The 21,042-nt window shown below is 37.2% G+C and overlaps 2 protein-coding genes across 2 annotated transcripts; both read left to right on the top strand.

The window, feature by feature from the left end:
• The first annotated feature begins 145 nt into the window (after positions 1 to 145).
• LOC114364248 (uncharacterized) lies at positions 146 to 19,960 on the top strand. Its single transcript, XM_028320334.1, has 27 exons — positions 146 to 389; positions 465 to 605; positions 882 to 1,013; positions 1,352 to 1,474; positions 1,642 to 1,712; positions 2,091 to 2,251; positions 2,740 to 2,923; positions 4,248 to 4,487; positions 5,016 to 5,077; positions 6,770 to 6,936; positions 7,255 to 7,426; positions 7,813 to 7,959; positions 8,586 to 8,656; positions 9,564 to 9,680; positions 9,750 to 9,845; positions 10,111 to 10,244; positions 10,502 to 10,694; positions 12,045 to 12,136; positions 15,054 to 15,226; positions 15,640 to 15,806; positions 16,397 to 16,568; positions 17,662 to 17,808; positions 18,270 to 18,340; positions 18,546 to 18,662; positions 18,750 to 18,845; positions 19,065 to 19,198; positions 19,544 to 19,960. The coding sequence occupies exons 1-27, from the start codon at positions 312 to 314 to the stop codon at positions 19,773 to 19,775; spliced, it is 3,690 nt and encodes a 1,229-aa protein (XP_028176135.1). The 5' UTR covers positions 146 to 311; the 3' UTR covers positions 19,776 to 19,960.
• Positions 5,629 to 10,822, top strand: LOC114364278 (aminoacylase-1-like). The gene is made up of 10 exons (XM_028320379.1): positions 5,629 to 5,718; positions 5,891 to 6,054; positions 6,770 to 6,936; positions 7,255 to 7,426; positions 7,813 to 7,959; positions 8,586 to 8,656; positions 9,564 to 9,680; positions 9,750 to 9,845; positions 10,111 to 10,244; positions 10,502 to 10,822. Exons 2-10 carry the CDS (start codon positions 5,895 to 5,897, stop codon positions 10,713 to 10,715), a joined length of 1,278 nt encoding a protein of 425 aa, XP_028176180.1. The 5' UTR covers positions 5,629 to 5,718; positions 5,891 to 5,894; the 3' UTR covers positions 10,716 to 10,822.
• Positions 19,961 to 21,042: the final 1,082 nt, after the last annotated feature.

The raw sequence follows: 21,042 nt of genomic DNA, 5'->3' as shown, positions 1-21,042 counted from the left end.
CATTGTCATGCATTCAGTCGAGCGAGCTAAAAAAGTGTGTATTGAACTATTGGTTGTAAAATTATTAGCAACTGTTGTCAAAAAGATAGCCAATAGCTCTGCAAATAAATTAATTTATTGTCTGTGACTCTGTGCATAAAAAAACAAAATGTCACAGCACAGTTTACGAAATGGTTGTTTGTTGTTTTTCAGTTTTTTCCATTGAATTTTATAATTAATTCGTTCTTTCAATTCAGAAAAAGGGATTTCTAGTGTTTTTTTCTTTTCTGTGAATCCATTGTAAACGCTTTACTGGCTCTCCTACCCACGAGATGGTGCAATCTCAGTTTTCACTTACTTGGGAGTCCTACAAATCGAGTATTTGTAAAGGTTTTAGCTCTTTACAACAGGTATGTCTTGTTAAATCACATAATACATTTCACGAAACAATTTTTTTACTATGTTTATTGTTTACTTTGCTTCAGAATGGCGAATTTGTCGACATGACCCTCGCGGCTGATGGTCACTATGTAAAGGTCCATCAAGTTTTAATAGCCTTGGCTAGCCCATATTTAAAGGAGCTTATTTCATCAGCTCCGTGTCAACATCCTGTATTGTTTTTAAATGTAAGTACTCAAACTTTCATGTCTTGTTTTCAGTCATGGTGGTAGAGGGTTCATAAAAACTAACCTGTTGAATTACATTTACTTTAGTTATTAACATTCAAATAAATGATTATGTGTATCAATTTACAGATATAGAATTGTATCCACAAAATTAATAATAAGTTCTACCTTCACTCAGAGATTTCATAATTTTGTTAGATTAAACTGTTTTTGAAATTACATCTGTACCTAGTTTTGAAATATTGTCTATAACTAATACCTACTTAAAAATTTCAGAATGTATCACACAGTACATTATCCTTACTTCTGATGTATATTTACACTGGCGAAGTGATGGTGCCGTCTGACAATTTAGCAGCCTTTGCAGAAGCTGCCAAATCACTTCACATTAAAGGATTAGAAAATCTTGTAAGTATTCAAAGAATATACTTTTTTAAGTCTAATTAAAACCACAAATATTTATGTAATACCTATGTACATTTTTTAAAGTATTTTTCTTTTTTCTGAATTACATTACGTATTGGTATGGTCAACAGGATATCAGTTAAGACTACCCATTTTGGTTGAAAAATAGTTACTTTAGCACTTATTACAAATTACAACTACATTAACCCTTCAATCCCCGCTAATTGAGACACAATGGATAGTCAATTGTTGTGCGGTCATATGCTACTGCTTGGGGATTGGGTGGGTTAAGATGCTACAGTTTTTATTGCTATTTTTACGGTAAACATGTCTTATTTCAGACTGGCTATGACAGTATGACCCTCAAAGTTGCTGAGAATCTGTCTCAAATGGAAGAAGGAGACATATGTCATGTTAGTGGAATCAAAAGCATGAATATTCCTACAAAAGAAGGAGCTAAACAGGTAAATAAAAAATACTATAGTACTTACTTTCATCAATTTTATCAATCACTATTGTCTAAAAGATAATTCTTGTTTTAAAATATTTAGTAAAACAGTGTTAACATTAATTGATTTAATTATATGACAACCATTATATTTAAACTTCATCTAAATGTTGATTATTTTAGATTGGTTTGCCAGCTGCTGCTAGAAAGATAATCATTAAAAAAGAGACTCCACTAATACAAACTGCTGATGTGTAAGTAACTACAGCTTATTGGTTATAATTTAAATTGAAAATATACTATTTTATTGGTGCATAAATAACGTTTCTGCTAAGATCATTGTTAATTTTCTGCTTTCTTCCACCCCGTGAATTTTAATGGTATTTAAATTTTATAAGGGTTCCAATCTACAGACTGATTTTTTTAGGTCCATATTATGAAATGACACAAAACTTTCCAAAGTAACAAATGTACTTGAAACTAGAATCTCATCCTGTATAAGAAAATTTTTGTTATCTCAATATGGCTCATAATAGTTTACATAATGATTTTAATGTTTATACATAGAAGGATGATGTGATGATATTATAGATACATCCTAAGTAGCCAAATTAATTTATATTGAATTTTAGGCATAGAAAAATTGAACCAGCTCAAGGAGCAACAGCTGAACCCCAATATGTTGAAATAGATATCATGGAAGATAATGTGGCACAAGATTCTGATGATGATTTCAAGACTGATGATTTTACAAAACCAACGGAGAAGACAGATCCTGACATAGCAGATACGCGTAAGTACCTACCAGATGGATATTTTTTTAGAAACAATGTTTTAAGGTTTCGCCAAAGAGAACGCGCACCACCGATTACCGCGTTAAAGCGTTAATAGAGTTGCAGAGCAGTATTTGACACCATTCCCCAATAATTCTAAAGCACAAGATTTTTAAGAAGGTACTTCATTCTGATTAAAAATGTAATTAATTTTAAATTACCAGTAAATTAAGATTTATATTTGCATTGTAATTGAAAATAAGTAGTTGACATAAAAATAGTGACGTCACAGGCTAGTATTGCCATACAAAATCTATGGGTGAACAGTTTTAAAAAGTACGTCACATTGATTGGTGGACTTGGTGGTGTCAAATACCCTATTCGGCGCTTTAACGCTACGTCACGCTCTAACGCGCGCTAGATACGCGTTCCATAAAAATAAAATGAATGAGACTTGCACAAGTCTAAAATCACAAATGAATACTTTATCTACGATATTTCTTTATAGCGTCATCGAACCTGCAGTTTACCGTATCAATTCGAGGCTCCCTGCAAATAATTCTGAACCGCTACATTTACAATCTGCACTCGAGCAAACAACGAAACGGGATCCGGCGCTGGCGTTGCGTTGACTACCGAAACCATAAATGCAAGGCTTTCGTTGTTACCAAAGGAAACGTAGTCTTAAACAGGTTAGTATGCAGATTTCTCACATCTCTGAATTTATATTTGAAATTTAAAATGAGACTAAATGTTCGTTAAGGTTGCCGAACGTCGCGATGAATACTCATAAGCCACGTGTACAGTAACAGAATGAAAAGGTTCGTCAGTTTTCAAATTGATTCCTTCAACGAATCGCGAGCACATATTACCTTTTGAAACTATGTTACAGAATAGTCTCGATTTAGAGAAAATAATCTTTAACTGTTCGTCAGTAAAGTTCAAAAGTATTCAGATCAAAGTTGTTTGACGATTTATCTTGTCAAGAAGATTATTATGATTGATAAACTAAAACCTTCTTGTTGGTTCAACCTGCCATTATTATTTCTATTAAATAAAAAAAACTACATTTCGTAACATTGCACTGATAGGATAGAAAATTAAACAAGCAAAACCTTATTCTTTAGCAAACGTCATATTTATTTAAATGTTAGCAGCATTGTTTCTTGCACGGTTATGTTGGCAGGTTTGACTCTTACAGTACCTAGTGCAAGCGAAAACCGACACTAAAAATTTCAACAAATAAATAAGACGTCTAAAAAGCGCTATCTATCGTCATTGGTTAAAATCTACAGCGCTTGGCAAACCACTGTTTTTGACATTCGTAAATATTCATGCCGTTTTGACATTCGTAAATATTCATGCCGTCAATCTATCCCGAATGTGCCTTCGACTTGATTTTTGTGTATGTAGCCAAATGTCTACACCATGCGTTTATGCCATAAAATTTTTCTATGGTTTGCTTATTTGGTTTTTTTTTTTCAGCATGTTTGGCTTGCTATCTGAAGAGGAAATTGAGGCAGCTCATGCTGCTTTTAATGAAGGTGCAGTCTCAGAAGATGATGAAAATTTAGATGATGATAATATCGATTTTTACCCAAACGTACGGGATTTATTGCATGGTCTGGATTAGGAGTCCATAGATCATAATCTACCCTTGGAACATAACTATTAACTTGGAACATAATTATGATCTATGGACTCCTCATCANGGTGACGAACCTTTTCATTTCGCGACTGTACATACACGTGTCAAGATATTTGTGAAACTGAAGCGCAACTATGTGAAATGCACGCATAAAAGTTGAATTGACGTCAACAATTTCGTTGATATAATTTATCTTAACTTTTCAGATACCTAATTTAAATATTTGTCCTAATTTTACTATTTGCTATGACTTCACATACACTTTCTCATCGTTTTTGAGAATTTTCTCATACATCTGTCAATTCTTATTACATGTCGGTCACAGGACATTTATTTAATTTTTTTTAAACATACTTAATTATTTTTAGAGCGAATCTTCACAACCACTCGTTTCATGACAAGAAAATACTCTCGAAAATAGAAAAGAAAGCGGTTTACTCTGCGTTAGACGAAGTATATGGCTACAAAGAAAAAGAAGAGGCAAAAATGACGGAAAATGACGCTTCAATGGATCAAGACGACTTCAACATGCTCGACGACTTTGGTACGGGAATGAACGAAATGACGGATAATAATAAAAATGAATTTATCAAAGACAAAATAAATTAGTTCTTTCTTAGTAAGAGTTTAATTTGTCGCTAATGAACTGTCCTCAATGTCCATTCAATAATATTATTTACTAATTTTTAGGCTCTCGTTGCACGGGAATTAGGGTTGCTACACACAAAGCGGCCCAGCATTGTCGGTTTAGCAGTAAGTTACAAAAAAGCCGACGTAAAGTAATTACTACACTTGTTACATTGCTAGCCAATACGTATATTACGGCAAAGTCGAGCGGCATTTTCCCGAAAACATCCACAAGTCTGTTCGATTTTACCATACGGCTGTGCCGATTACCTATTACTGGCCCACTTATGGTGTACGAGTAGCAACCCTCAACACGATACGCGATTTATAACAAAATATTGCCTCTTGCTTTGTTTCAACCGGGTCGCCCCGGCAAGTTTAGTTTCTGGGATTTATAACTCTTTCATAAACTCCTATGTGCTCCATTTACAGTTTACGCAGGGAATGATAAATACTAAACAAAAATAGACACTGACTTCGTGAAGTTCATAAACCTATTTCGGTTTTAGTGCTATCTGTGAGATTTATGCGACTAGGATGGTCAATAACTCGGGCGCGCGGGCGTGCCAAGGCAATATAATATTTACATTATTATTTTATGGCTTTGCTGCATAAAGCAGTATTAATTCTTTAAAAATATGGAAATGAGTTTGTTTGTCACAGTTATTATTTTCTTTTAATTGGATACTGTATTAGATGCAGTACTTACTTAGTAGCCCTTATTAAGATTCTGGAAGTAGGTAATCTGTAAAGGTGAATACAGCGCTGATTTGATTTTTGTAGCAAGCTAGGTAAAAAAATAGGGGTACCTACCAAAATCAGCTACGAGGAATAGATTGTAGTGTTGTGCTCATGTCACGTGGCACAGGTGCAATTTTGTCAAACCAACTTGATACTAAACATAATAAAATACTCCATAACCAGTAAGTAGTCACGACACGACACTACACCAATGGTGGTCGTGTTTTTTCCCCTCAAAGACTTTCTATTGTGTCCATGATGGTGACTGTCGTCCGGCGAAGGTGTCCGCCTTAACAGTAGTTGCAGTTCGTGTAATATAATATCACCACCACCACCGGTGTGTATTCAGAAAAAAGTAAGTAAGTACCTACCTATGCATAAGATTAAATTAACTTTCAGTTGCACAATAAAAATCATTATTGCTACTGTTTCACAATCGGCAACGCCGCAGTAATTATTAACTGGCAGTAAGTAAGTAAATGCCTAATTTATGACATAAAGTTACTTACTTATAACTAAAATGTGGAATCTAATTTTAGTAACAAGTAATAACGTTGTTTCGTGCTTTGATTAACTACTCAAATACATAGATTTGGCGTTATCTTCGTGTCAATAACATACTATTGCTTCATTGCATTTGCAGGAACATGGCATATAATAATTTACTTCTGCTGTTTTTTGTTTTGGTTCTGACTTCGGCCAGTATGAGTCCAGTATCAAATGAATTACAACAAAAACTTAAAAATCCAGCAGTCGTTAAATTTCGAGAATACTTGCGAATAGACACTAGCCGAAGTGAACATTTACGTAAGTTGCAACATTCTTCTTACCGTTGTTAGACTTAATTTGGATTGAGCATTGATCTGTTGCGAGTTGAATAACTGTAGGATCAATTTAAGTTACTCATAGGTACTTACCTATTATTAAATTGGAAAAAACTAACTGATTCCGACAGTAGCTTATCTAAATATATAAAAGGAGAAACTGACTGACTGACTGACAGATCAACGCACAGCCTAAACGGCTAAACGTAGGCACTTGAAATTTGGAAGGGACGTAGCTTAGGTACCGTAGAGGTGCACTAAGAAAGGAATTTCCGAAATTCCCACGGGAACGGGAATTAGCGGGAAAAACGGGATTCACGCGTACGAAGTCGCGGGCGGCCGCTAGTTTTCTATAAATATAAAATATATGATGCCGCCGGTCCACCTTGTGGGTGAACGTCCCACGCCGCGTTTTCCGGTACGCGGCGTCCACTCCAGAACCTTGCTGCCCCATCGGCCGTCAGTTCTGCGTACTACTTATGTGCCCTGCCCATTGCCACTTCAGCTTGCTAATCCGTCGGGCTATGTCAGCGACTTTAGTTCGTTTACGGATCTCCTCACGCGCCCCCAGGAAAGCGCTGGACGCAGGCCGCTACCAACCGGCAACATGGAAAGTATTGGGGGAGGCCTATGTTCAGCAGTGGACGTCCTATGGCTGAGATGATGATGATGATGATAAAATATATAAATTCATACAGATCAGGCTGTGGAATTCTGGAAGCGGCAGGCAAGCGAAGTGGGCCTAGATTTCGCAGTGTACTTCCCAGCAGGCAAGCCGGTTTGCGTGCTAACGCGCGTCGGGGCCAACCCCGCCCTGCCCAGCATTATGCTCAACTCTCATATGGATGTCGTTGAGGCTGACCCAGTAAGTGTGCCGAGAATAGAATACATACTTAGTTCCAACAGAAGGATCACTTCGCCAGCCAATTCATTTAAAAACGCACATTAAGAGTCGTGACACGATGCAACGTCGTATCATGTACACGTGTAAGAGCACACCACGTTTCTTTCAGGCGCCGTCGATGGGCATTTTTTTATCGCGCATTGCTGCGCTACTAAATCAGATTACCTTGCGGAATGGGTAAACTGCGGAGTGACTCCCAGGGTTCATAAATACAGGCTGTATTTACACTGATAGCGATGAACCATTGCACTGTATAATACAAATGTCTCTTTACAACAGACTGAATGGACTTATCCACCTTTTGCGGCGCACGTAGACGATGACGGCAACATCTTCGCTCGTGGAACTCAAGACACCAAGGATATAGCCATCCAGTACCTGGAGGCGGTCAGGCGGATCAATGCCCAGAATGTCACCTTGCAACGCACTATCCACATCACTCTTATGCCTGGTAATTGCATCTATGGGTGTATTCATACTTACAAAAATAGCACAGAAATATAATATTGCATTTTATTCTGAAGGTGATACAATACGTAATGGTGAAAGGTTCGGTCAAACCAACGCGATCAGCCGGCGTGCAGCGATGGCAATCAGCGCCATCGTTGCACGCGATCGCGTGTGATCGCTTTTGTTTGCCTGAAACTTAATTAATCATTGACTTTGATGAAATGAGAGACTACTTTAAGTAAGTTGTCTGTGTTAGTAGACATTGGCGTCTAGCAAATAGTGGACCTAGGCGTCCAGTTCAGGTGCTTACCGGGACCTTCATCAGATTTATCGGTCCACCTAGTTGGATGCCTGCCCCTATAATAAAGCAGCCTTGTATACTTACAGATGAAGAAACAGGCGGATTTCAGGGCATCAGGCCATTTATTAAAACGCCAGAGTTCAAGGCGTTAAACATTGGTTTTGCTTTGGACGAGGGGGGGGCATCCCCCACGGACGACATGTTCGCCACGTATCAAGATCGGAGAGCTTGGTGTAAGATTGTTAAGCATTTACCTACTTACTTTACTAATAACTTAAAAAAACTCATAGTCTAGATACATATAGTAAAAACATGTAGAGCGCCCATTCGAATGCAAATGAAACTTAATGCTACATACATTCTCAGTCAGATAACGATTCAATTCGCTAGGCAGTGCTTTAAAAGCAAAAGAAAATAAAATACGACTGCCCTGGAATTGTCTGGAATCTAAAAATTCTAGGAGCCGGACTTATGATTGTATTCATAATTATTATTCAGTACAGTAATAGAGGTGTAGGTAAATCAAGGTTTGAACGGGATTGTTTTGGTAAATCGGGACTAATCCCACTCTTTCCAATCACTGCAACTTCTGTACTTATCAGTCACGCTACAATTTGGCCCAGAACACACGGTGAAACGCAATTGCAACGAAACTGCAACTTCTAGTTACTTTTGAGTTGCATCTAAGTTTCTGCCATAGATTCCGTTGAGAGATCACACATGACGCGACCATTTCAAACCGGTTTCAAACTGGTGTTCCGGGCCTTTGGCTTCAAATGAAACTCAAAATGAAGGTTGAATAGGTACCTAGTCCCTATTGCATAGGAACGCCAGAATTATCTTTTTGAATAATTTACAGCTATAGCAATAACAGTTAACGGAGTCGGCGGCCATGGATCAACCATGGCATCTGATGTTGCTATCAAAAAGGTATGTTGTGTAACTGCGGACGACGACATCAAGTTTAAAACTTAGGCACATTATGTAGTTGTAGGGAACTACATTAAATAGATGATGTAATCTGCGTACCTATGCCATTTCATCTGCGTATTTGTCTTCTTTTTTAACTGAGAATGTGGCAAATTGTCGCAATTGGATAAGGATTAAAAACCACATTATTATTATAATTAAATGTTAGAACAGGTGTGTGTATACAGGTAAGTAATTATTTACTAAAAAACAATCATAAATTATAACTGTACAAAGCTGTTTAAATAATCACACAGTTAAGTAATTGGTATGTTTTAATGTTATTGAGTTAAGATGTATGTAACGTTGTTGAAACTTTGAATAAACGTTTGTTTCCAGGAAACAAAATTATCTTTATTGTTTATTAATTCGCCTTACAAGTCAAATACAGAATAATACAACGAGCGTGGGTAAATGTTTATCCTAAGTAACAAAACCACTATCATTGTTTATGGATCACAAATATTATTGTTTTGAGATTTATCCATAATTTTCCTACAATATGAATTTACATTTTTGTTTGTATTATGTACCAGATGCACCTACATGAAACTCTATATTATCCCTTAGGTAATTCAAGTACATAAGTATAATAGCTATACCAGGTACAGTCAGCGTTAAATATTCGTGCCACCCAAAGTGGCCAATAAGTTAGAATTGGAATAAGGTTGTGTTGTCAACTTTTAGGCCACTTTGGGTGTCTCGAACTTTTTGACGCTGACTGTACATAAAATGCACAACCGAAAAGGAATGAGGGGTTATTCTACTACACAATTAATACTTTTGAGATCTCATAGAAAATACACTTGTATACAATGTTTGGAAGCATTTTTTTGGAGGACCCTTGTAATATTTCGTTTACTTTCAGCTGCAACGGTTGATAAATGTGATGATGGAATACAGGGAGATGCTTGAAAAAGCTTTGGAATCAGCTGATAAAGCTACGTATGGGTTATATCCAACACTGAATATCGATATGATTAATGTAAGTGATTAAACATACTTAACTTAAACTGTGCAACATTTGTAACAAGATTGCCTTTTTTGGTTACAGGGTGGAATGGCCCCAAACGTGATACCGGAAACATTCACTCTGGTGGCCGACATGAGATTTCCTCCTACTGAAAACGCTACTGACATGTTGTCCCTGGTAAATAATGCTATTTAAGTATAGGCACATATACTTAAAATCTGAAAATAATATTTCGAATAGTTATTTATATGAGATTTAGCTTGACGCGTTCATTGCAATTCCATATAAATGGAAGCGCTTTTTTTTGTTTATCATCATCATCATCATTTCAGCCACAGAACGTCCACTGCAGACCTCCCCCAATATCTTGGTTGACCTAAAAGATTTACCTACAAAAAAAATGCTTTTATTTTATTTAAACATTGCATTTCGTTACTTAAAGGTATATTCGTGGGCGGCGTTTGCTGGCAATGGAACAACGGTTAAGTTTTTGAGACGAGAAATGGAGTCGCTCGCAACTCCAATAGATGAGTCCAACCCTTATTGGGTCACTATGAATAAAACCATCACAGATTTGTAAGTAACGTTGGATTTTATGGAGAACAGAACGACAGAGTGATGCCTGAACTTATTGTAACATTGTCAATTTGCATCAAAATCCGTTCAACAGTTGTTATTTTAAGAAGTAACAAATTCATCTTCACGAACTTACGTTTTTATTGCAAATTGAAAGGTCACAATTTAGGCGGTCTTATTGCTAAGAAGCGATCTCTAGACAACTCAGGGAGATAATTAAGAGGAAAGCTTGGTACAGTATTTTTTCCTTTCTTCAGGGGTTACAGACTGATCACAGGGGTGTGTCCCGGGACGACCGATATGTTCGATATTCGCAACATCGGCATCCCGGCTATCGGGTTCGCGCCCGAACGTTGGACCATCAGCCGATTGCACCAGCCCAACGAGTATCTGAACATCGACGTGTTTCTAGAAGGCATCGATATCTACGTCCCCCTCATCACTAATCTGGCAAATTTGCCTGAAAAATAAATAGGGTAGTAGACACCACTGTAATATAAACCAATGAATGACATACTTTTTTGAGCTGCTAAAATGAGACTACCCTATAGTAGAATCCCAACTTAATATTATAAATGCGAAAGTAACTCTGTCTGTCTGTCTGTCTGTCTGTTACGCTTTCCCGCTTAAACCTCGCAACCGATTTTGATGAAATTTGGCATAGAGATAGTTTGAGTCCCGGGAAAGAACATAGGATAGTTTTTATCCCGGTTTTTGAAACAGGGACGCGCGCGATAAAGTTTTTCTGTGACAGACAAAATTCCACGCGGGCGAAGCCGCGGGCGGAAAGCTAGTAAAATATATGCAGGGTGGAATTTTGTAACGCCACCTAGAGGAAAAGTACTGTTAATACTGTAGATAGAAAATTTTACTCAAAGAAAACATTCCTTTATTTTTGAAAAGAAAGAGAACTGCATTCAGGATCACCACCATACCATAGATTTTTCTGTAAATAATTAAAATAATTTAAGATTTCATGGTTTTCCGTTCATTAGATTCATCAAGTTTGTTAGAGAGATTTGATCCTTATACCGATCGATGTAATAAAAAACAGGGTGTAATTTTTTACAGATTTTAGTTGGTTTGATTCCCGGGTGTGGCAAGCAAATTTTTGGAAATCTTTGAATGCAGTTGCAAATTTTTTTCAAAAATAAAGGAATGTTTTCTTTCAATAAAACTTTCTATCTACAGTATTAACAGTACTTTCCCTCCAGGTGGCATTACAAAATTCCATCCTGTATTATCAATGAAAATGGGACTATGTCATCAGTTCGTGAATTCAATTAAGCAACTATTTATTATCAAAGCTACTAAAAATATACGTAAAAAATGCAATTTTACAGTTTTCAGCGCTAGAATGAAGTGTTTTTAACGAAGTCTCGACTTGGGTTGATGGTGTCAACTTCTCAATTGCGACTCTATCGAATCGTCCCCTTTTGTTGGCTCTTCCACAGTTGAATGTACACTTAATACCTACTTATTGAAAAAACTGCATAAATTACTTGTGAGTGAAGTTATAAATTTGAAAAGTTGCCATGCGATTATATTCATAAAATAAAGCACTGTACAGAATATTGTTGTTTGGCCTTAAGATTTTGACTCTATAACTACCTTACATTGTATCCATTCACAACCGTGGAAATTACTTCGTTACGTTCACGTTCCTAGTAAGTATCATGGTATAAAAACATGTGTCTTTATTCATTGATTTACTCTGCGAATAAGTAGTTTGGCAACCCTACTGACTGTAAACTTACCTAAAATAATCCTTTTCATTCATATGTTTTGCCATACTTATAGCACGGTTTCAGTATCACCAACGGTGCGCCCCTAGGCGGACACGCTAATAATAGTCATCTGTGTTCATTTAATATGGAGAGCTTTGTAAACAGGTGAGTATATACATGAATTTTTTTGCTTTCAGTTCATGTTTTGGATTTATTTTTATATATTTATATTATTTTATTTACTTTTATTGGTTACTCTGCAATGCCAAACAACATAATACTTATGTAAAAATATCAAATCATTTTAGACAAATATATTTTCAACTTAGACTCGTCATATCTCAGAATTCCCATATGTCACAACATAGCGCTTTAAGTGAATATACCTACAAGTATAAAGCTTTTGAAATAAAATACGTTTCATCTTTGTCCGTGGGGAATTTTGTCACAGTAAAGTTCCCAATGTTCTTTTAAATGTACCTAATGAGTATTTGTACCAGAGCCGGCTGAAACGTGTTTTTACTAGGTTAACATTTAAATCAAACATGCATTTTTGCGATTTGACCCCAGCCCATTCTTAAATTACGTGTTATTCAATTTATAAAAGTTTCAATGGCTAACACTGAGGTAAGTTTTGTAGAGTTTGAGTTAACTAGTATTTACTTGACCGAACTCCGGTACTTTCAAGTGGAGATTAATCAAAAACTTACGTTAGAGTTAATTTAAAAACTGCAGGCAGTACTCGTAGTAGATACGCTTAATTCATTTAATAAAACAAAGTAGAGTCCCACTGTTTACGAATACTTATCGTCTTTTTGTTCCGGTATTAATTTATTAGTGGCTCACGTCTAATCAGAAATAACATGTTTCTTTAACTATAACAAGTTTTTGAATACATGGCATTTCCATCTGTTTAGTAGGTAGATCATCGTGCTGTGTAGGGAAACCAAACCTTTTGTTTAAGTTTTTACAAAATGCTATCAGTAAGGTGTCATCAATGTTTAAGATTTTGTTTACTTCGGAAAACATATTTCGATTTTCAAATGAGATTTTATCCGTTGCACTCTGTCTGTCGATAAAGATCAGGTTTCACTAACTAAATCTGTGTCTGTCTGACGTTGATGGACTTTATCAGCAAATAAATGTTATCGGGACTATTTCCACCTCTCGTTCCCACCGCGCTGCAACTCCCGTGTGCAGAATAGGTACAGCTTGACTGTCAATAAAATCCAACCAGTGAAGGTCAAGTTTGGGAAAATTAAGCTGTCATTGGACCCGCAACGAAATTAATTATAGCCTGACCAGGAACATAAAAACCCTGGCATAGAGGCGCTNTTTTATAATAAATGACATTGGGAACATTTTGCCCCACTTTTCAAAAAGTAGCGGACACAAACGAAATCTGTCACAGATGATACATACCTACTAATATCCAATGAATTTCCGTGCATTTTCTTTTTCTCTCTTATATGGGAATATTGAGAAAATGAAGTTAAATATTTTATTTTATTTTACATTTAAACTTTTCATTGCATCTAAATATTAATAATATCATCACAAAAATACGCCAAATGACTACGATTATGCGCGCTGCGGCTCAGCAGGGTCTAGTCAGGTAAAAAATAAACCGGTTTCGCTGCCTACGCGCATCGCTCGAACACCCAATACGCAACTCGCAGTCCTTCGTCATCTGTCTGTGTTCTGTGCGCTCCCATGTTTTTTCGTGGTTCGTCGTTCCCGATTTCCATAACACAAATGCCTTAGCTACTTATTTTGGGTTGGAGTAATGTATGAGATGTTGTCTAATATTAATTTATTTATATTTTTTATTTATTTATATTATTTTATTTACTTTTATTGGTTACTCTGCAATGCCAAACAACATAATACTTATGTAAAAATATCAAATCATTTTAGACAAATATATTTTCAACTTAGACTCGTCATATCTCAGAATTCCCATATGTCACAACATAGCGCTTTAAGTGAATATACCTACAAGTATAAAGCTTTTGAAATAAAATACGTTTCATCTTTGTCCGTGGGGAATTTTGTCACAGTAAAGTTCCCAATGTTCTTTTAAATGTACCTAATGAGTATTTGTACCAGAGCCGGCTGAANTTAAAATAGGTAGTTGAAACAAACCACAGCTAATTTTCATAGTGGACTGTACTATGCGATAAACATGTCAGTCAATTTGACAACCTTTGTCGGAAACATTATTCAATGAAAATATTGTCCGAACCCTTAGTATTTCTCTTCGAGAAATACTTTAACACATTTCTTTCACGACTATAAAAAGATTTTAGCAATTTAATTCACAAAATCAATTGCGCACATTTAAAATAAAGTTTGTTTATACTTTGACAGCAATAGACTGACATGCAAGGTGACATGACAATGAAGTTTTCAGTTATTGTTGCCATTAAAAGAAATTAGTACCATTAGTTTTCCGCAACATGGCGAGGGTTTTTATGTTCCTGGTCAGGCTATAAGTAAGAATCTTTTTCGGAATAATGATGATATCATTCCTTATGTTCCGCATACGTAGTAACATTGTCTAAGCCCTAAGGTGACACACCCAAAACGGGCCACGGGGTGATGACCATCATAAAGATATAAAAAAGAAAAAAATCGTTATCAATGTCCTCTACATTGATAACGATTTCGCCCTATGCTAATATATTTATTTGAATATGATATTTCTGTTTGTTGATGGGTAAAAAAGATCATCCTTTTACTAAAGTGAGAGCGTGCACGTTCACTCTATTCTAAACTAATAATAATAATCGGAAGGTAAGACAACATTTTACTCTTAAAATTCGAACAGATTTAGAAGAGCTCAAATGTTTCTTACCTTGCAAATTGTGTAAGAGTGTTTCTCACTCACTATCTTATTTTTTTACTTTACGTTTCAATATTTTTTTCTGGTGCCTACTGAAGCATAACATTGATAATAAGTAAATTGATTATTACCTACTTCTTCGGCTTCAATTTAATCAAAATTAAGACGAAATAAAAATTGTTAGTTACCGTTTTAGTGCGGGCTAAATGGGTTGACTTTGTTTATCTTTGTTTTCAGAATTTATAAAAACATGGCATATAAATTGCTGTTGCTGTCCTTCGTTCCGTTTCTGACTTCAACCGTCATGGCCAGTCCACTGCCAAACAAATTACAGGAACAACTGGAAAACCCAGCTGTTGTTAAATTTCGAGAATACTTGCGAATAGACACTAGCCCAAGTGAGAATTTACGTAAGTAGCAATAATATTATGATCTAATTTTTTTAGCATTTTGTCAGTTAGGCATCCCGTCATCGCAAAAAATTAAGTTAATTAACTCAATACTTTTTATTGGCATAGTTTTTATTGGCATTCCTGTTTCCAGTGTGGCAGACATTGCTAAGATAATATACCTCGTTAAAAAATATAAAGCATTATAAATGTATGTACCTTGCATAACACTCAAAATTAGACTGTTAGACATACACTATTTTTAATATTTCTTATGCCATCGCCGGCGGGACGGGTCGCGTGAACTGTCATGGGTCGCGCGACCTGTCATTGGCCTTTGATCGCACTGGATGGCGATGGCGATCTGCACGCGTTGATGTGGCTGAAGCTTTTGGCAAGGTAATGTGTAATGTTTCTTTATTATTTTTGTACAGAGGAGGCCGTGGAATTCTGGAGGCGGCAGGCCGCCGACTCAGGGCTTGATTTTGCGGTGTACTCGCCGGCCGGCAAGCCGATATGCGTCCTAACGCGCGTGGGCGCCGACCCTACCTTGCCCAGCATCATGCTCAATTCCCACATGGATGTGGTTGCAGCCGTGCCAGTGAGTTACTTCGTTCGTTTCAACGGAATTCCGTCCACTGCTGGACAAAGGATGCCCCACGGATTTCCACAATGACCGGTCCTGCGTTGCCCGCCCTGGTGCCGCGACCTTCACCTGACAGGTCCATTGAATAGGAGGACTGCCTATACTACGTTTTCCGGTCCTTGGTCGCCACTCGAATCAGTGTCTGCCTACCTGTAGCACGAAAAACTTTCGTCTACGAGTATAGATATGCCTGTTAAGAGCGGTTACTGTATTAAGTTTTATCTAGGAGCTCAACAGCTCAAAGTTGCAATTTTTAGTTAATCATCAACCTAATTCAACTCCTCCCATTAAAGTCACTTAGAACGCTTTCCAGTTACCTGAGCAAGAAGCAAAGTTCTTCCTTTGGAAATGTAATGAAAAAGATACAGTGATGTTTTTTTTATTTAAAAATATTTAAATTGCAACCTACATCGATTGAAACACGCAATAAAAGTAGAGTTTTTGATAGCTTATCTCCAAAAAATAGTATTTAAACATGCATAAAAAGTAGGTAAGTATTACTGCACTAGTAAGTATACCACTATGCTGTAAATATTTAACAACAGACCGCATGGACCTATCCACCTTACGAGGCGCAAGTGGACAATGATGGCAACATCTACGGGCGCGGAGCTCAGGACACCAAGGACGTAGCCATCCAGTACCTGGAGGCGGTCAGGCGGATCATTGCCCAGAATGTCACCTTGCAACGCACTGTACACATCACTCTTATGCCTGGTAAATAAATTGTATTTCATCCAAGAAAACGTCATTGCTTGCCAACCTTCACTTGTTGTGTTTCACCTTCACTTGCATTGGTGGAAAAGGAGGTGTGATAAGTACCGTTTTGTTTGTTATTCGCCAACAGCCATGGATGACCTTGGCTTATTGAGGACAAAGGAGGGAATTCTTTCTAGTCTGTGTTACCGATTTAATACAGGATTGGACTCCAAGTCCCAGATCTTCTGGGTTTAAGTTAGTTCAATAACTAACATTCTCACATCCTCTGAGATTGCAATGTTGGCTCAACTACTTACTTATCCGTTCAATAAAATAGCAGAAAGTACTTTTATGAGATAACCTTTTGTTACTTGGAACCCCTAATTAAAGAAAAGACTGCTTCTAGGTCACATGCAGGTTTACCTACCTTACTTATCTCGCCGTGCTAGATTATAGTAGGTAGGTAATTGCACTACCTTCTTGCCTACTTTACAAAAATGAAGTAGGTAGGCATGTGATGTGTCTTTTTGGTAAATATCTTACTAAATTACATGTTTTTGTAAAGACAGACACAGGTCCGGTTTCCACCAAAGCGAAGCGGAACGGAGACGAGAGGAGATGTGCGGTAAAGCTGGCAGGTTATTCCCACCAAAGCAGAGTGGAGAAGAGCGGAAACGAGAGGAGCTGTGTGGGCTGCACGAAGCTGTCAGTCTATTGCCAAGAAAGGAAAACACACTGCGCCGCTCAGCACAGCTTCGCTCCGCGCCTGCCGCCGATGCTGTCAAATCTAGAGAAAAATGAGTCCGCCCGACACATTTCTCTTCTCCGCTCGATCCATTTCCACCGAAACGGAGCCGGGAAGAGATGCGGAAATAATGAATTCTAATTGGTTATTCAAAACACGTACATCTCCGCTCCGCTCCGGCTTGGTGGAAACCAGGACCGTCATTATAGCTTCATGCTTAAATTATTGAAATTCGATTCGCTACTTTAGTAAAATAACACCCATGTTTAATTTACAAGGTGTCACTTCATACTTTTAGTAGGTATATTTTGTAAATTGCTAAAGAGCCATGAAGATAATTATTTATGCCTTTATTTTTTATTTCAGATGAAGAAACAGGTGGATTTGAGGGAATTAGACCTTTTATAAAAACGCCAGAGTTCAAGGCGTTAAATATCGGTTTTGCATTAGACGAGGGGCTGGCAAACCCGACTGACGACTTGTATGCTACATATCAAGATCGGAGAGCTTGGTGTAAGATTATGCTTCAATTGTTTGTTATGATTGCTGTATTTTATTAAGTCTTATCAGTAAATAGGAGCATTGTCTGTCTGTACTATTTCAAGACATGGTAAGCGCGATGAGCGTTCACTCGAACGCTCTTGATGGCATGAGAAATGTAAGAAAAGTGAAAAATAATATCAGGTGTTTTCCGCCGACTCTAGGTTTAATAAATATAACTGCATGCGTAGACTGCATATAAAGGAGGTTTTCTGGGAGTTTTTTTAAAGAATACTTATTAGCAATTTATAAATACAAATTAATTAATAATCCCGTTACCCGATACCCCTCGTGGTAAGCTAAGCTAATCTATAGTACTTAAGTACATATTATCATTTGGAACTAACAGTATATTACCAATTTTTTTTTTTGTAGAATAGGTAGCATAATTAGAATTTTTTGGGAGGTTGGAATCTAATGTTGAATGTTTCCAGCTATACAAATAACAGTCAAGGGAAAGAGCGGCCATGGATCATCGATGCCAGCTGATATTGCTATCAAAAAGGTAGGTACCTAATGTTTTACCATTAAATAAATTTTAAATTGCGTGTTCTGTTAGATTACATTACCTAGGTTTCTTTATGACTTCTGTTTGATAACACTTACTAACAATAACACGTCGTTATTTTATTTTATTCGGGCAGTAAAGTTAAATCTATTCGTTTTCACGTTTGGGAAACACCTTTTAAAATAATTAGTTTTGCTTTCAGCTGCAAAGGCTAATAAACGTGATGATGAGATACAGGAAACCACTCGAAAAGGCTCTGATATCAGTGCCTAGTATAAGAAATGGGTTTTATACAACTCTGAATCTTAACATGATCAATGTAAGTGGCTAATGCTCTGGTGGCTCTTCCTTGTTTACATATTATTTTTGTTTTAAAATAAACGGTAATTTATTATTATCATTACAGGGTGGAATGGCCCCAAACATTATTCCGGAAACCTTCACTCTGGTAGCTGATATGAGACTGTCTCCTGAAGAAAATGCAACTGAGATACTATCCCTGGTATGTGATCAATTAAGTTAAAAAGTAACAAATAGTTATGCTGTGCTTTCTAAACTGGCTACTTAAACTTTCACTGGTTAGCTTTTTATTGGCTGTCTTGATGTAGATCACGGCTACACAGGGATTGTAACGGTATGGACTAGAGGTGGGAATAGTCCCGTTGTGTTTTCGAAATCACGCGCGATTTGCGCACTCCTAACATAGGATAATAATTTCTAGGTAAACTCATGGGGCGCGTTTGCTGGGAACGGAACAACAGTGGACTTCTTAAGACGAGAAATGGAGTCGCTGGCAACTCCTATAGATGAAACCAATCCTTATTGGGTTACTATAAATGAAACCATAACACACATGTAAGTTTTATAGGTATCTACTAGTTATGAAGACAGATGTCTATTAAAGTGGGCAAAGTACGCTCTTACTTTCAATTCCCAAGCGATTCCTTCAAAAACATTTAGATAAGATTCCTCTTAGGGTAAAATATTGCAGATAATAAGATGTAACAGTAGGGGATCAAACACAATCAGTCAGTTGGTTAGTTGACATCATTGACCAATAAATCCAAGACAATCTTAAAAAACACTTTCTAGCACTGGAACTCATTGTTCGCTACCCTATTGAGGGTTAAGAGCGCTGTTAATTCGTTAAGTTGAGAATCTTTACGATATGTAACACTTCTACTCATCTTATTTTTTCAGGGGCTACAACCTGGTCCCAGTGGTCTGTCCGGCTACGTCAGACATGTTGCACATCCGTAACATCGGCATCCCGGCCATCGGGTTCGCGCCCAAACGCCGCACCACGAGCCGCATGCACGACATCGACGAGTATCTAAACATCGATGTCTTTCTAGAAGGCATCGATATCTACGTCTCCCTCATCACTAATCTGGCGAATTTGCCGGAGAAGAAAATGGACTGTACAGAATAACTTAAAGAAGCGACCAAGTAGTTTGTATTACACGTCTCGCGTCTGATTGAAACCAGTCACATTTTATTTTAATGTAGAGTTACCATAACATGCGTACGTAAATAGTATAATTTATGATTTAGCTTTGTACAGCAAATATTATAAAAATATACTCACATAAACAACACCAACATTTTTATTCTTCGCCTTTTGAGGAGGTATTTAATTAAAATTGTGAAAGGTAGAGCCTGCTGTACTAAAATATGAACATTAGGCTATTACTTTTCGTTGAATAATGAACCTAATAGTTGGTTAATGTATCGTCCGTAATTAAGTGTTGTTACATGTATTTAATAGAAAGATCATAGAAAATATTTTTAAGACACCCTGTATTCTAATCCACTTTTAAAAACATCCACATTTACCAATGTTATAGCCCTCTAATCGCACTGTACTTTGTAGAATGGGCAAGAATAGCACTTCACTTCCGGCAAATATTGGCTCTCGTCTTTTCGGCCACGCGAGGCTGACGGCTCGACTGATCACTGAGCTACGCAATTACAGGAACACAAACTTGTTAATTAGAACTAGATGTGGCAATCTTCGCAAAATAATACTTTACGAGACAAGTATGTTTGTCAAATTGAGTTTCCACAGTATTAGAGTACCTACCTAAGTTTTTTGCACCAGTAAAATTTCCTTTTCATCTTACTTTCTCCCAAGTAAATAAAATGGAATTTGTAATCAATTTAAAAATACATTCATTATACCGTTCTAAGATTCTTTTCCACATTGACCTTTTTTGTTAGTGCAGATTTGTAGGAACGTTAGAAAGATCATTCAAAGCTACACCGTAAATCCAAGAGTTACAGAATAAACCGTACTATGCTCTTTCGGGGTAACATTTATCTACCGCAGACTAAAACGGAATTTCACTTTAATTTTCGCCTTTGTTTCAACGTTTGCACCTAAATCTTTAGACCAACACTCGGCACTCTCAGTAATGGGTGCCTTCCCATCGTACGTGCCGGGACATTTTTAAAAGGACTTTTTCGCGACCGCCGGCGTGTTTGAAGAGCCGGCGGGCGGCGGCGGCGGCTCGCCGGATTTAGCGCTCGTCACGCTTTTAGCGTACAAATGAATGCTGCCGAATAATAGGGATTTTGTATGTAAACAAATTAGTATTTGATTGAGGANTTCTGCCATCTTAATAAGTAGTTGGTCTACTGCTAGGGTCCATAAAAGTGGGGATAGTACGCCTCCTTGTGGACATCCTCTTGTGGCAAGA

This window comes from Ostrinia furnacalis, unplaced genomic scaffold, assembly GCF_004193835.3.
Source record: "Ostrinia furnacalis isolate ACB-3 unplaced genomic scaffold, ASM419383v2 OfSCF7367, whole genome shotgun sequence".
Taxonomy (NCBI): Eukaryota; Metazoa; Arthropoda; class Insecta; order Lepidoptera; family Crambidae; genus Ostrinia; species Ostrinia furnacalis.
Note: the sequence above shows the minus strand (reverse complement) of the source record. Positions and strands in the feature narration are given on the sequence as shown.